Consider the following 16,725-nt stretch of genomic DNA (forward strand, 5'->3'; position numbering starts at 1 on the left):
ATTGGCAATTAAAAAGTTTGAGGGTATCCATGCAAAGATATAACTCTTAAGGGGGAAAAAAATTCTGGAATTATGACTTTGGCCATTTACAAAATGTCATGTAACCTCTATATTATTAATGGCCAGACCAATACAACTAAAATGTCATTAAAATCTTCTCAATTTGGACGACCTTATAATGATGATCACCCTAAATAATAGGTTAGTGGTCAATATGCATTTCACTGGTGACATATCGTAATTATGGAATCTAAAATCCTAACAGTTCTATTATTAGAGTTATATCTCAAGTTTAAGCCCGTTAAACGAAACCCGATCACATAAAAGTGAAAAAACATTGAGAGCGAATGGTTGTTATTGAGATACACGTATGATTGGTGTTAGAGAAGTCTCTCACATCGAAGAATTGATGTAGTTTTGAGTAGTTAATATATCATAGGTGACCTATTACTCATTGACTTAAGCTTTTGAATGAATGCGGGTCTAACTGATATGTTAACGTGCTCGGACTTGATCTTCCTTCTGGCCTTCTCCTCGGAGAGCACATCATGTTAACCTTTTTGTTCTTTCATTGGAGCCTTAGAATCGTACGAGATCTCACGTGGTGAACACTAACAAGGAGGGCAGATGGAAACGAGAATATTTAATGCATTTGATGGTCTGCCAAAAAAGGGTATAATGTGATGCCATCCAATTATTTTCGTAATGCCATGATTGAGATCCGTGACGAGAAAAAAACGAACCCATCTGCACAAACTCCAGCAATACTTCTTCTTGCCATCGAGCTGCGACATAAACGTACGAATTTGACGAATTAGTCACATAAAATATGAGGCTCGAGGTTAAGCGGACACCCGAAGATTAGTGGAGAATGCCCGGCAACAGAGTAGAAAGAGAAAGAGCTTTGCTAGCACGGTAGTTTTTAGGTAACTGTGAGAATAACAGTATATTATGGGCCACAAATTTTTGAAAAAGCGAACCCCACAATAATTTTTAATTAGTTATTATTTAATTTTTTGTGGGCCAAAACAGACTTACGGTATTGTTACATAATCAATTTTCAAAGAGAATTATCTAAAGAGTAGTGTGATTCCAGAAACATGATGGTATTGATAAAGCTAGAAAGAAGACGGAGGTGCGGCCTTGAGCCAACTCACTGAGGAAGAATCATGTGACAGCCCATTTCTCAAAGAATATATCATCGGTCTATATGGAAAATTATTGCGTACCTAAAGTAGGATGGCCATTAATGGGAGGAATCGCGTCAAAATTCAAATATTAAAAACTCGTGTACTGGGAACAAGTTGTTCATCCACCATGAGAAATTGAGTCGGAGGGAGGAACGTTGGGATTTGAACTCTTGACGTGTACTCTGACATCATGCACTCTATTTGCATGTTCATATCAAGTGAAGATGACAGTATTGAGCGAACTATCGGATCAAGCGGTTTGCGTAAAACATGATCTTGTACTATGTATCGAAAGCGATGGTGTTTGATCGGATAGGCTGTATAGACATGTTATATCGCATGAAATCTTTGTATTGGAAATATAATTCCTCACCGATCACGAGCTCGCAAAAGTCAGTGCTCCACGACGACATTATTATCAGTTCGTAGCAGCACATCCGTGACTTGTCCATGCTCGGATGTGGTCCACAAGCCGTGAATGTTGCATCATTCCGTCGACAAGTCGGGAGGAAAGACGAAAGCTCCTCATCTTGACCCAAGGAAAAAAAAAAAAAACAGTGAAACCAGAGAGAAAATCTTCGTAGCCACAATTGAGTTTTTTCTTTGAGGAACCGAAAAGAGAGAAGAATCTTGACAGAAGAGGCTGAGAAAAACCAAAACAAGAGAGATAATTCTAACTTGAGAACCCAGAAAATGACCAAACATCCCTGGACATCATATTCGGTTCACTTGAGGGAGGTCCCAATGTTCATTGATCAGCATAGGTCGTATAGACATAATCGCATGCACCTAGAGAAGTCAAATGAGTCGATCAGGTCGAATATGATATGACCTATATTTATTCATTTAACCCGATTTGACTCATTTTCACGCAATATAAATTTAACGATCCAACCCATACTCAATTTATACCCGACTCGTATTACTTAAACACTTCTATATTAAACCAAATCATAAAATACTTATTTATTATAATTTGATAGAAAAAAATGTTATTGCTAAAACAGTTTCATGCAATATAAGTTTAGAGAAAAATTTTAATAATTTTTAAGAATTTTTTGTTGTTTTACTTTTTTAAAAGGTATTTATTTTATTTTACTTTCCTTTTTTCCCTCCGGCAACCGGCGGCGGGTTGCGGCTGATGACAGAGATCGGCGGCGAATGTAGCGATCGACGGCTGTGGCGTTCCACCTCTTAAACAGTTTTAATATTTTTTTATTTTTTTTATTTCTTTCTTTTACCTTTAAAAAATAAATAAATATATATATAGAAGGCTCATTGACCCAAGACAAGTCCAGCCCACTTAAGTTTTGAATGGGTCAAAAATAGATTCAATTGTGTGACCCATTTTTAACCAATTCGATTCAACTTTAACTTTTTTGACTCATTTTCACTTGGCTCTTTAAAAACTTACAACTCATATACAATCTATTTGTAGAAAATATGAGTCAAAAAATGGTCATGGACCCATATTGACGACTCTGCATGCACCCAATGCATGAAAAACGTCTCTACACAATGCACCCAATGCAGTGTTTGTTTCACTGAAACTTTTCTGATAAAAAAAATATATATCAAGGGAAATGTTTAGCTTTTATTTATTTGGTTGTATAGGGAAAGTGTTGTATCTATTGTCCAAAGGGAAAGTTGATTTTCCTCGATCTAAGCTTATTATTTTCAATCCGTGAATTTTTTTTTGTAAATTAATTATTTTTTCGTCACCCAAACACCATAAATTTCTGTGCATGTACCAAGTTTGCTCCTAGCCCTAGATTCATCAGCCTCGGTGATTCTCCCCCTTAATTTGGCTGAGTAACTTGTCAGCCTAGGAACTGTTATTTCTTTTGTGAGGTCATGTGTGGATTCACATGATTTACCATAGCGATTATCCCGAGGTCATTTATTGACACCTTTTTTCTCAATTAAAGACTAGTAAATTAATTCGATTGCTCACGCTAAGATCATGATATATACCGCTGAAAAATTCATCTCAGCGATGACTCACTTTTTTCGAAGGTTGATGTCTCAACTTTAGAAGAATGATTCCGTACAGTACATATGGTCTGTAGAGTAACTAGAGTTCAGTTTGTAATTTGATTTCAGTAAAGTATTGTTTCCTTTTCCTGCTATGAACTGAGAAATCAACCATATTTACTTTTTCCAGAACTGAATAGGGGAAACGAACTTGGGCCCGTTCATTTTCCGGCCCCAAAGATGGGTTTGAAGCCCACGTTAGGGGGCTGGGTTCTGAGCCGGATTTCATATCGGCAGTCGCAAAACTTATGCCATGTCCGACACTTTGGTCTTAAAATGTTATTTAGTGCAATTCAATCCTAAAACTAAAAATGGCTCCGATTTGACACTCTATCCTTTTTGCTATGTCTATATGTTTTTTCACGGAAAATCCACGTGGCCTTTTCTTTTATCAATTTAACACAAAAGCCACAAAAGAACAAAAGCAATAACAAAAAGATAATTTCAGATTTTCAGTTGTTAAAACACGGGCAGACCGAATGGAAGCCCATAAGGTGCCTAAGTTTTAAGATTTAAATACACAAAAAAAAACTTTAGTATTAAAATGCCGACCCGAGACAAGTTTTAGCCTTTTAGGGCTCCCGCCATCGTCATCTAATGACCTGAACTTTTATTCATCCGTTATTTTTTGGGCCAAAGTTTCTAGCATCATCAACCTTTCTCCAAATCTGATTAAAAAAAGAAAAAAAGAAAACCTTTCTCAGAAAAAAAAATTTTAGTTTCGATTTGAAAAATTACTTCAAACTCAATCAAAATTGGAGTACATGCCTCTAAATTTACAAGCATTTTTTCCTCTAGAGTTACTTGTGATTGATTGCTTCATAAGAAGTTCTAGCACTTGTTTGTTTTGCTGCTCCCACATGTTGAACGCTGCGTTAATCAGGGACTCTTGCTTGGAAGCTACTTCACCCTCCTTTGTTGTCCCCCGCCATCTTTCCAAGATTTCTTACCTCGGTTTGAAGACATAGGGAAGCAGAAAGATGCGAATCCGTTGTTGGACCGCTGACCATATTCTTAGATCAGCATAAATTATTTCACCGGATGCATTGAGGCCAACGCTTGAAGCTGAAATCTAAAGCTGTGTTCCGCCAATTTAGTAGTGTACCTTTTAACAATTTGTCAATTCAATCATAAATCTTTTGACAATTTATCAATATAATCTTTTCGATCAATTATCCGAACAACAGGTTTAAGACTAAGTTGGCAAAACTTCAAAAGGTTTAAGACTAAATTGACATAATTGAAATGTTCGGGACTTTATTGGCAAATCATCAGAAGGTTTATGACTAAATCGATACAATTGAAAGGTTTAAGACTAAATTTGACCGCCATATAATAATTTTATAATTTTTTTGGAAATCAACCCCATGCTACGTGGATGTGAACTCCAGTCTTGATTCCGGCCAAAAAACAAGGAAACTCCGGTCCTGATGCAAATTCATTGTAGCTTTTGATGGTAGAGTGCTTGAGAGCACGATGTATTTAATTAGAGGCCCTAATCAATCAACCGAAGATATATCGTGTTAGTCTCTTTCAATGGTCACGATTAAACGGGCCTTGCACGTTTCGTTTTTGGTTATTCTTGCTTTTTATGAACATTGTTTCTTCCTTTTCTCTTTAGGAGTAACAACAATTGAACTAGGGTCCTACTAGCATGACAAGACGATAGTGCTATCAGCTATTTCTAACCATACGATCTCTCAATTAATAAGTGCTTTCTGTAAAATATGCAATGGTAGTATGTGGATTTACCGTTGAGATTGCACCTAACAGCATTGTTAGAAAAACATTTTCCATTAAACTATCCTCCAATTAGAAGTTGAGAGCCATTCGGATCTTCCGATTCACACACCCCAAAGAAGAAAGACATAAACTCAAAATGGGAAAATCAATGCCTGCTTTTTCAACATGGAATATATCCAATTTGGGCGACCCGCTTTAGTCCAAAGAATTTGTTGAAATCATTTCCCTTTTCCCAACGGTACCGATCTATCTAGGGTTGTTGTTGTTGTTGGTGGTAGGTTTTTCTTTGTTTTTGTATTTTTTTGTCTAAGACACCACAAACCGTAAGATACTTTCCCTTTTGCTTTATTGCAGACTTTAAGGACTAAAGATATTACATAGGGAGATGCAAGGCAACAATCCACGTTCAACACAAGCACGAGTAGGCCCTCCACTAAAAGTGTCATAACGGACCAATTACACAAACCCTCATATAAATATACCCTCGAAGCTCTTGAAAATCTCATCACATACCATTCGATTCGATCTCGCTCTCTCTCATCCCGCATTGCCGGACTGCCTCCGATATCACAAACAGCTCATAGCAGAGAAAGAAAGGAAGGAAGATATAGGCAACATCAAACCCTCGAATTGTTGACTTACTCCAATAACCAAGAAAAGAGTAATGAGGACAAACGACCCTCGCCGGAAAGGAAAGATCGTCGCCTGCGTCATAGCTGCCGTGATAGCACAGACGGCCATCATCCTCCTCTTCATGCTCCTGGTGATGCGTATCCGGAACCCAAAAGTCCGGCTCAACACCGTCTCCATTGAAAATCTCAAGCTCAACACTTCGACCACGTCGCCTTCCTTCAGCATGCAGCTCCATGCACAGGTCGCCGTCAAGAACACCAACTTCGGCCACTTCAAGTTTGAAAAAACTACCGCGATGATATCCTATCGAGGTGTTGACGTCGGAAGCGCTGACATCGTGAAGGCCAAGGTGAGAGCGCTATCCACAAAACGGATGAACGTGACGGCGTCGGTCAGTTCCAAAAAATTCTCATCGGTCCCGCAGTTCAGGAGCGACGTCAATTCGGGGATCTTGACTCTGAATGGACATGCCAAGTTGAGTGGAAAGGTGAGGCTGTTCAAGGTTTTCAAGAAGAAGAAATCTGCGGGAATGAACTGCACAATGGACGTGGATACCAAAGCCAAAGTGATCAAGAACTTGAAGTGCAAGTGAAATAAAATGCATACAATGCATAGTCGTTGTAATCTGCTTTTCCTCAATTAATTTCCTTCTTGTTGGATTCGGTCGGATTCTGCGGTTTTCTCTTCTTCTTTTTTGTTTTGCAAGTGTATGCTATGCTTCTTTTCTTACGGAGGGGGATAATTTTCGATTGGCCTCTCATTTGCACATCCTTTTGTGACATGAATTGTTGTTCTTATCAGATTGAGCTCACCTTTTCAATACCATTTTGAAAGTTCTGCGTTGAGCTCAACATACACTTCCTGTGTGAAACTTCATCAACCTAAAGCACTTTTTTAGAGGGTTTGATTCGCTCGTAACGGACCGAACCATTTCAACATTCAGAAGCATCGTCAATTATACCAAATTTAGATGCATGTGCACATTTTTGTTAACCTATGTTGTGCATTAGCTACGTTTTCGTTCATCGTATCAATCAAACAGTGCACGGCATTTCAGGCGGCATACATGTGATTTATCTAGAAAAGGAAAACTCGTAGTAAACCTACTTTGCAATTTTTTTCCCATCGACTAGTGTGATGGGGTGCCGTGAAATTAGTCATTGTTTGGGCCATCGCATCGGAGATGAGCAAATAAAGCTAACACGTTACCGTCAGGCACTGATATACCGTTACTTTCCCATAGTGCATGCGCTGCTTTTCCATTCCAAAGGAAGGTTTCTAAGCGGGGAACATTATTCCCCACGAAAGTACTGAACTGGGGAGTGATGCTTTAGCTCATTGTAAGCAAAGGAAGATTAACAAGATCTTTGGAAAACCAATGGCGACCGTCGCCTGTCAGAAGACAAAATTTAAGAAACAAGTTGAGGGGTGATATGCTCTCGGTGCTTCTGGGCTCCCCACCTGACCAGATTCCCATGGAAAAACGTGAAAGCGAGGCCAATCTTCCGTTGGAGGTCTCATCATCACTAACTGGACAGTGGAAACTGAAATGCTTTGCTTGTATTGGAGTCCAGGAAAAACGGAGAAAGGAGAAATGGAAAAAGTGCAGACATTGACACGCCATGATGCTAAAGCTCTCTCATAGAACAGCGCAGCAATGATCCCTCGCGGGCTGCATTCGTTAGATGCTCTGTACACTTCTCTCCTTTTTCCCCTCCCTTTCTTTGAGCTTCGAACATCGCGAACCGCTGTCGCATTGTTTTGTGCAGCCTTGGTGGGCAAACTTTTTAAATTTTTAGCGGTCAGGTGGTGTCCAGATCAATTTTCATGCATCTCAACCGATCCACCTCCCTGTGAGTTGCACCTGACATCAGCCTGGCGGAATTATAATCGTAGTCTTTGATTGTTCCTGATAAAGCTTGTGGACGCAGACCACAAGAACAGGAGCAAACGCATTTGCCATTTAAGTAGGTCACTACCCTCATGTTGCCAAATCAAGCTAATGTGCCCATAGACTAGGGCAGAGATTCTAGTTTTTACGCTAATTGGAGAGTTTATTTTCTAGCAAAACAGTTTGAAAATGGTCATCTGATGCTAATTGTATGCAAAATGCATTTTATGTCGGTGGAGATAATATTCTCTTGGTCGTGTTGAAGCTGAACATAACGAAGCACAGCTAAAATGGATGTGGAATTGATCTTGACAAAAGGCGACTTCTACCCATTTTACAATCAAGTATCAATAAACTTTTTTTAAAATAAGATACCTCGAGTTTGCGAATTATGCTCATGCCTCCGTTAAATTTGTGGACGGTACACACTAATAATCACTAGAAGTGGCAAAATGAGTCCAAAACTCATATTTTAATCAATATATATAACGGGATACATGTCATAAATGGGTTACCTCAACTTTTAAAAACAAGTTTAAGGGGGTCGTAAATTGATTGCCTAACAACTTATTGGGTCTTAAATCGATTACTTAACAAGTTTAATTGGATCATAAATGGCAAATTTTTCAGTTTTCTCTTTTTTAATAATTTTTATTTTTATTTTTTTTTTTTTTCTAAGAATTGCGAGCGAGGATCAGTCCCTCACTGGACTTAGAAGAAAACAAAGAGACTAGAAAAATAAAAATTTTAAAAATTAAAAAAAAATAAAATTAGTTATTTTAGAAATGTGCAAGAAACAATTTTTCCTAGATTGGGTTAAATATGAAAGCATTTAAGCGGTATGGGTCGGTCAAGTCAGGTATAGATCGCTAGATTTGTATTACATGAAAATGTGTCAAAATGGGTTAAAAAGATCAATTTGGATCGAACCATTTTGGACACGGCTCAATCCCGACCCGATCTTTTTTTTTTGGTCCAAATCCCGACCTGATCTAACCCACCCTATTTGACAAGTCTAATAATCACTAATGCGGCTCTAATTTCGTTAAGTGGCCGTCCAATTTGCTGACGTGGTCTCCACTTGTTTGCCGAGTCATTTTACTTATCTCTCTCACTCTCTCTCTCTCTCTCTCAACGCCACCGGCCATCACCGCCAGCCACCAACGAGCAACTTCCATCGCCTTTGTACCAACCACGGTCGCCCCCATCGTCATCTACCACTCCCGTCAACCGCCGGCCGCCGCCGCCACCACCACCAACCACCGTCACCCGGACCACCATGGCCATCACCTTCAACAACCACCGCCACCACGACCCATAATTACCATCACGAAGAAATGAATGCGAAACAATGGTTGTCACAACATTCCACGCTACAAAATTTTCCGTTCCTTTTGTTTTCGTGATTCTCGGCCCCATTCTTATTCTTCTGATGGGCTGGGCTAGGCTATTCTACCAGGTTCGATGATTGTCCGTCGACACTTGAGAGGCCTACTTACATAGATATGAATACGACACGAGGAACGAAACATTAATGCAATGAGGAAATTTGCGTTTGACCTCTCCGCACAGCTCAAATGTTCTGAACTCAAGAATAGCCTTCGGTACAAATCTCCGATTCAATCGTTCGAGCGAGCATATTATGACTTAATGAAACAGAAGATTTGCCCGGGTGATATACCAAGCCATAGAAATAATTGAACTGCATTGCCAAATAATATAAATAACAATAAGGCCTCGTTTTTACATTTTTTTTTTGTTGGAGATAAATGTACGATAAGTCTTAAAATTTGTCACGAAAGTGCAATTGCGTCCCGAAACTTACAAAAAGTGCAATAAAGTCATAAAAAATGTCAAAAGTGGTGCAATTGAGTATTTCCATTAACTCCATCCATGACTAACAGAAAATGATAACATGACTTTTTTTTTCAATATTTTCTTTATCCTACGTGACAATAGTGTAGATAAATCATGAAATATAAGGCTAAAATAACATTATTTTGATTTAAATCTGATTTTTAACACATGAAAAATAAGTTAAATGAATGAGAGAGAGAGAGAGAGAGAGAGAGAGAGAGAGAGAGAGAGAGAGAGAGAGAGAGAGAGAGAGAGAGAGAGGCGGGGAGGGCTACAAGCCCTAGCCTGAGAAGGGTCGGTGAGGATGGGGGTGGCTGGTGGGGCCCAGCCAAGGGCCTATGGCTAGGGGTAAGTAATTTCAAATTTCGCATAGATTCCACATGAAACCTAGAACCTACCCGTCGAAACAGATTCTTCATTTTTTGGAACCCGAAACTTGAAATCTACTCGGGTTTCACTTGTATTCTTAATTAAACAATTGCAATGAATACTAACTTTTAATGACCACCATTTGCTCATATAATCAATTGACTACAACTCATATTTAGACACATGAATAAATACAAAACATTAACAAAATAAGAGTTTCAGTCATAAATATTGTTGAAAATGAAAGTTTGGAATAGTGGTTTTGGATTATACACTCATCATTGGATATCACAGAATGCCGCAGGATCGCGCGAAGGCATATACCAAGAAAAACACAAAAACTTGTCACACATTATATGTTAAAGATTCTAGGTTCCACCTACTTGGAGCCAACTCGTCATATAGGTTCCCCAAATTTTAGAACTTGGAATCGAACAAATTCCCCACCCAATCCAATTCCAGGTTCCAAGTTTTATCTTGGAACCACACTCACCCGCATCGATGACCCTTGCTGATTGTAGTGGTCGCAGGCCCTCGCCTAGACTTGGCCAAGGGCTGTCGGTGGCGGCCGACCCCCGCCAATTGCCTGAAGTTAATAGAAGGAACCGATTGAATCAATTTGACAAGTTTTAGGATTTGATTACACCTTTTTGCAAATTTTAGGACTTTGAGGGCGGGTATCCCTATTTTGAAACATAATAAAACTGACCTCATGGGGATGCTGCAAGAGAAAGCTTTCCAAATGGATTTCATAGAATCAAATGGTCTCACATTTCGGTTAATGTGGGACAATTCGGGTAGCGGACTATGGAGAAGAATTGTCTCACATTTCTTATTTAGTAGAGAGTTAATAGAATGACTCGATTGAATCAATCTGACAAGTTTTATTATTTGATTGCACTTTTTGTAAATTTTAGGACTTTGAGGGTGGATATCCCTATTTTGAAACATAATAAAACTGACCTCATGGGGATGCTGCAAGAGAAAGCTTTCCAAATGGATTTCATAGAATCAAATGGTCTCACATTTCAGTTAATGTGGGACAATTCAGATAGCGGACTATGGAGAAGAATTGTCTCACATTTCTTATTTAGAGAGTTTTACAAGCTTGCATTCCCCCCCTATAAAAGCAAGGCCCACAAGAGAAGACGTGGCCCTTAAAGTTCTTTTTTTTTTCTTTTGGTTATATTTCATCTCATGTTTTTCCGCGCGTGCATGCATACACAGAGGCCTTGTCGTGCGTGCGGGGCATTTTCTACGGGGAAATTTTGCCACGTACGAGTGTTGCCCGTTTGGCGCAGTTGGTCATTCGACTGATAAATCATCTGAAAGCGAACATCTCATGTTTCCACAACCAGGCAAGATTCACTGAACTGCCTTCAAATCACCTCTTGTCCAATGAACCACGAAAACCCCAAAACAGGGATTCTGGGTTTGGGAGATGGGGGCATGGAGGCACAGGATCCGAACATAGGGAGGGGACAGAACAAATGGAATTTGTCTTTGGAGGAGAGTCGACTTGGTCGGGCCTTTGTTGGGCGAGCTCCGAATAGGACCATTGCACTGTGTCTCCCTCGATCTTGAGGAACCCCCTAGAAAAGAGCGACTCCATGTCTGTGGGTTCCTGTAATGCAGTGAATCATCACCATTCCTCGTCCCCCTCGAAGCGCTGAAAGCTCTTTGTTTTCCTAACCCTTCTCTTGTCTCCTGCTCCTGCGCTTTCTACGTTCACATTGAAAAATTTGGCGGACTGGAACGAGGTCAACAAGGGCTCATTAGTTTGGAGGGGAGTTGGCGTTTCCGGTAAGTTAAGGTTGCCCTGTTGTGGTCCCTATCAGTCACAAGTAATTTATACGATTGCGGCCAATGAAACTTAAGTCTCCTTGCCATGGAAGAGTTGCTGGGTCTTCTCAGAGGATCAAGCCTTTTGAGAGAAGCTGATACGGGGCACTTAATACTATGATTACATTATGGAGTTTTGGCACCACTGTTTCAGAATTTGATCTTGTCGTGTGAGATTTGGTCCTCAAGTTTTCGATACCTGAACACGTTTCTGAAGCAATAATTGACCTAATGGATGATCGTAGACATGGGCGCCAAGTTTTTCTTTCGGGGGTGCCATGAAAGACCATGTAAACTTTCGCTCTGCCTCTGGGTTTCTCATAGAAAAACACAAGTAAAAGAAAGGAAGATACCAGATAGAGTAGAGACCCAAAGCTGCACTACGTTGATTGCTACGTAATGGAGTAATTGTGTCAGCGAAATAATCTCATCACATCATTGAAATCAAACGCTCGTCTTTTTTTTTTTTTTTTAATAGGGGATAAGGCACTTTCACTTTTGACTTTCAATTTTTTTTTAATAATTTTTTATCTAAAGCTTCTGCTTGTGAAAACATTTGAGTACTGATGTTATTAGATCTTTCTTTTATTCGGTCGACAGTTTAAATTTGATTAGTTTAATGTTTGAAAAGTCAAATGACGTGCACAACATGAAGGCTGCTAGGATTGCAGAAAATTAACAGAGACTTTGTCTTGAGTCATTTTAAGAGTTCCTCGTGTAGCTAAGTTTCAACACGATTTAGTAATTGACGATAGGTTTTTCATTTTTTTTGTACTGCCGGAGAACTCATGGTTTAAGATTGACCTAGTACCCAAAAAAATCTCAATTTTACCACTGTCAGCATTTCGTCCATAATGACCGTTAGTTAATCCTGCGTGGCTCAAATTTTATTGTTGAACTTACTAATGAATATTCGAAATTTAGAAATAGTGGATTTCTGGGACGACGAAATTTTAGATGGTTCATCCAAATATCCGAATGTTCAGTCTTTCTTTGGGCTGTTGAGTGTCGAAGAGAATAGAAAACACGACATCTTGAGTGACTTTGTCTCTCCCGGCAATATATAGGTGAAGCAAACAACAGAAGAGAAGTTCATGATTTTTTTTATGTCAACTTTGCTGAGATATAATTCATTAACAATGTGAAAAATTATGAACGAAAGACTAACGATGGTAAAATTGGGACAAAAGTAAAAGTTGAAGGTACAAAAAAAAATTGGATATAATTAGAATATATGCTAAAGTTGAGGATTTTTTTTGTATTAGCCGATAGAATTTAGACAAAAATAAAAGTTTGGAATAGAATCGAGGCAAAAGTAAAAATTTGAGAATTTTTATAAGACAAAAAATTTTTTTGGGATATAATTATCATTTTTTGGGTATTATGCCTTTTTTTTTTGTTGTCAGAATGTATTAGTCCGTTTAAGATTACATGAATTAATACCACACAGGCAATATTTTTTTTTTTTTTGTAAGATTTTAGGGACTGATTGTAAGGGACCCGTCAATGAGGCAAGAGAAAGCAGATGCACAAATCTTGACAGCAGCCACCTAGCAGGAAGATCGTCCATTACTATTAACACCGATCACACGATCAAAGTTACAACACTGATCATTTTATAAAGAACATTTACAAAAGCTGAGAAACTACAGCACAAAAGTACTCTGTTTTCCCTGATGGAAAACGAAAACTCAGGTACAGAGCAGAACATCGTTCGTGCTTAATCTTCTGCCGCGCTTCTTGTGTTGTCTTTTGGGGCATAGTTGACTCCAAGCTAGCTTCGTAGTTGAAGCTCAGATCGTATCGACTGGCTTTCCATGAGAGGAAGGATCGCTTGCTGACCGCCATAGCATAGAGATAGACCCATCTGCGTAAACGAATAACCCAACGCAAAAGTGACATCTTTTCTTTCAGTCGAAGGCAAAAAAAAACAAGAAAAAAGGAATCATTTTTGACGACCTATGTTGAATGTCGAGTAATGTTCTACTACAGTTTTATCTTTTTGTACCTCGCGAGGAGTAGTATGATTTTTTGCAATGCAAAATGGCGCCCTGAATCCCATCGTGTTGATGCGAGTCGTCCCTCCTCGCCGGCGACGACGTCACGCTCGTCGTCGCCAGAGTCGCCGACTTGCTCTTGGCCAGCAGGTGCTTCGGCCTCACTCGAAACCCCTTCCCCATCCTCGGCGAAGAGCATGCCGCCGTCGCCGGAGACGACGCCGGCAATGTCAGCGGCGACTCGGCCGAGAGGAACTTCACGGTGTCGCTGTATCTCTTGGAGATGCCAACGGTCAGGGGCATCACCAGATTCAAGTACTTCTGCAACCCGTCCTTCGAAAGCCGCTTCGAACTAGAATCGCCGGAGGAGAAGCTCTCCGCGAGTTTACCGCGCCAAGGACTCGGGGTTCGCTTGTTCTTGTTTTGCTTCTTCGAGGCGTCATCGGTCGCCGGAGAAGCTGGTTGTGCTTCTCTGGATTGGACAGCAAAGAAGACGTTCCTGCTGGCGCCGCTTTTGAGCTCTGTTTCCTCTGCTTTGACGTTCTGGGCGGCCAGGGACCTGGACTTGGACCTCCTGAACATCAAGACTCGAAGCTTGGGAGACGACTTGAGAAGCGAGATCGGAGACTGAGGCTGGGGAGTCGATTCCATGGGAAGGATCTTCCGCTTGGAGAAGAGAGCGGCGGGAGACGGAGACAGAGAGACGGCAGGTGTATCGGCAGAGAAATAGCAGGAAGCGCCGCGGGCCTCGGTTTCGGCCGAGCTCGTTTGTCTTAACCCGTTGGACTTGAGGAAAGTGGCAGCGCTAGAGCCAGTTCCGTCTTCGGAGCCGCTGTCGGTGACGTAGCGGGCGAGCTCCAGCACGAAAAAGGAGTCGTCTTCGTCGTCGGACCCGCAGGCCGTTTTCGCAGGGGAGCAACGCGTTTCGTCCGGCGTTGCGACGGTGGGAGTGGGTCTCCACAAGAGTCGGAGGAAAGAGAGAGCTTCCATGGCCACAGGAAGAAAGAAGAATGGATCGGGGTTGATAGTGGGTTTGGTTTATATATATATAGAGAGAGAGAGAGAGATCGTGTTGGTGTCGGGTGTTTTTCCAGGACTAGAACAGTACATGCACTTTGAAATGCATCTCTACTTTCCCGCCGCATTAAAAGTTAAAACACCGGACCGCAAGAATCTACCGGGCCTGACGATCTAACAATTTTTTTTTTATACGAGATCTGTCAAACAGGTCCGAATAATGAGGTGATTGAAAAGGAAGGAAAGGACTGGTGCGCTGCGTCGTCAAGGAAAAAAGCTGAATTGCATCACTGAGGCACCCAAACGAGACTACCCGGGGCGGGGGGCTTTACTTTTCTCAGGGCTGAATGGTGTATATAGCCCAGCTTTCTTGGGCTAATGGCCTGTTTGGTTCAGCATTGCAAATGAGCATTGGAGCTCTAAAGTCCCTTAGCTAAATGCAAATGGTGTTTGGTTCATTTTTTGACTCACTTTGGGAAGATGCAATTGCATCTCAAATGCTCTCCAAAGTCCCTTAGCCCAAAGTACCTCCAGAGGTACTTTGGGCTAAGGGACTTTGGCGAAATGCAACTAATTTTTTTATTATTTTAATTTTTTCACCTTTGCTTGCCGCCACCGCCGGTCGCCGCCACCGCCGGTCGCCGCCGCCGGTCGCCGGTCGCCGCCGCCGCCGCCGCCGGTCGCCGCTGCTTTTTTTCAAAAGAAAAAATATTTTACAAAGTTCATTTTTCACCAAACAACATTTTCGTCAAAGTTGCTTTTTAAATGTGTTTTTAAAATATACTTTACCAAACACTACTTGCATTTTGAAAAAGGCCTTTAGCCCAAAGGTATTTGCATTTTCTCAAAGTCCCTTGGCCAAATGCTGAACCAAACAGGGCCTAAGCGATGTGCGCCTACTTTGCGCAAGCTACTGCCACCTTCCTTCCGAAATGCCAATTATATGTATATACAAAATTCTTTTTTGGGATATTTATACATGAAATTTTAAAAATGATCATGAAAGTGCAATCGAATCCCCTCTGTTAATTCCGACCAACTTGACCAACAAAAAAAAAAATTATTAATGCGACTTTTTCGATATTTTCTCTCTCCTACGTGACAATAACATGACTAAAACGATGTCGTTTTAATCTAAATTTTATTTTTTTAGTGCAATATTTTATTCTTCTTCCCTTTTTCAAGCATGTCAGAAGGGCCGACGATAGTGGAGGAATGGTCGGGGGGGGTCGCCGGGTCTCGGGCCAAGGGGAGACGGCCCTTGCCCAATTTTTGCCGAGGGCCAATAGGCCCTCCTCTACGGTCGGCAAGGGTCCGGTCGAGTCCCAAAGAGCCCCATCGAACATTTCCCCACCATCGCCAACCCTTCCATGTGGTGGTTGGGTGCCGATGGCGAGGGCTGGTTCTAGTCTTTTTATTTTACTTAAATTTTAGAGTATTTTTTTAATTCATGTAAAAATTGTATTATAAATCATAGTTGGACCAAAACAACGTGTTTTAGCTTTGTATTTCATGTTTTAGCCACGTAGTAGGAGAGAGAAAAATATTTAAAAAAGCCATGTCAATATTATCCATAAGCCTAGTTAGACGGAGCTAATGGAAGGACTCGATCACGCTAATTTGATAAATTTTAGAACTTGAATGCGCTTTTTTCGAGTTTTATAACTCAATTGCACATTCGTGACAAGTTTTAGGGCTTTTAATGTACACACTTCTTTTTAAGTAGAAAGAAGCAAATGGTGAGCAAAGTAGAAACCATTTTACTATCAAGAAAATTGTATACACATTAACTTGCTAATGCTAATTATCAGGACACCAAATTGATGACTCGAAATTAAAGATTCCGATAAATAGAGGGAAACCACTATTCGTGTTTTCATATTTCCTACCGATTCACGTTACTCCGCCTGCTTGAGACACTCTGTGCACTTCTATGATGGATTCTATGTATATTGCGGTTCTATATTTAAGTGTTTTTATTTCGATTGAAGGATAGACTTGCGTGATGGGGATTCACTTTAGACAATGCGCTACGTAAACTCCAGCGGAATTCAAAAAAAAAAAAAAAACTTGATTGATGCAAACAGTTATGTTATTACAACTTTTTGAATATTATTCCTGTCGCGAAAATTAAGGTTGATATCGACATTTA

At 40.4% G+C, this 16,725-nt stretch overlaps 2 protein-coding genes across 2 annotated transcripts; one reads left to right on the forward strand and one right to left on the reverse strand.

Moving 5' to 3' along the window:
- Positions 1–5,454: 5,454 nt before the first annotated feature.
- On the forward strand, positions 5,455–6,406 carry LOC115742694 (late embryogenesis abundant protein At1g64065-like). The gene has a single exon (XM_030677135.2). The coding sequence runs from the start codon at positions 5,632–5,634 to the stop codon at positions 6,190–6,192; it is 561 nt and encodes a 186-aa protein (XP_030532995.1). The 5' UTR covers positions 5,455–5,631; the 3' UTR covers positions 6,193–6,406.
- A 6,705-nt stretch (positions 6,407–13,111) lies between these two features.
- On the reverse strand, positions 13,112–14,565 carry LOC115742723 (membrane-associated kinase regulator 5-like). The gene is made up of 2 exons (XM_030677174.2): positions 13,568–14,565; positions 13,112–13,426 (listed from the first exon to the last, which is right to left on the reverse strand). Exons 1-2 carry the CDS (start codon positions 14,544–14,546, stop codon positions 13,353–13,355), a joined length of 1,053 nt encoding a protein of 350 aa, XP_030533034.1. The 5' UTR covers positions 14,547–14,565; the 3' UTR covers positions 13,112–13,352.
- Between the last annotated feature and the right edge of the window lie 2,160 nt (positions 14,566–16,725).

This window comes from Rhodamnia argentea, chromosome 10 (assembly GCF_020921035.1).
Source record: "Rhodamnia argentea isolate NSW1041297 chromosome 10, ASM2092103v1, whole genome shotgun sequence".
In the NCBI taxonomy this organism is placed as follows: Eukaryota; Viridiplantae; Streptophyta; class Magnoliopsida; order Myrtales; family Myrtaceae; genus Rhodamnia; species Rhodamnia argentea.

Bases quoted from the DNA above. Each gene is read 5' to 3' on its own strand.
- LOC115742723 (XM_030677174.2), bottom strand. From the start codon at position 14,546: ATGGAAGCTCTCTCTTTCCTCCGACTCTTGTGGAGACCCACTCCCACC. The intron at 13,427-13,567 runs GTACAAAAAGAT...TCGTTTACGCAG, and splicing joins ATCATACTACTCCTCGCGAG to ATGGGTCTATCTCTATGCTA.
- LOC115742694 (XM_030677135.2), top strand. From the start codon at position 5,632: ATGAGGACAAACGACCCTCGCCGGAAAGGAAAGATCGTCGCCTGCGTC.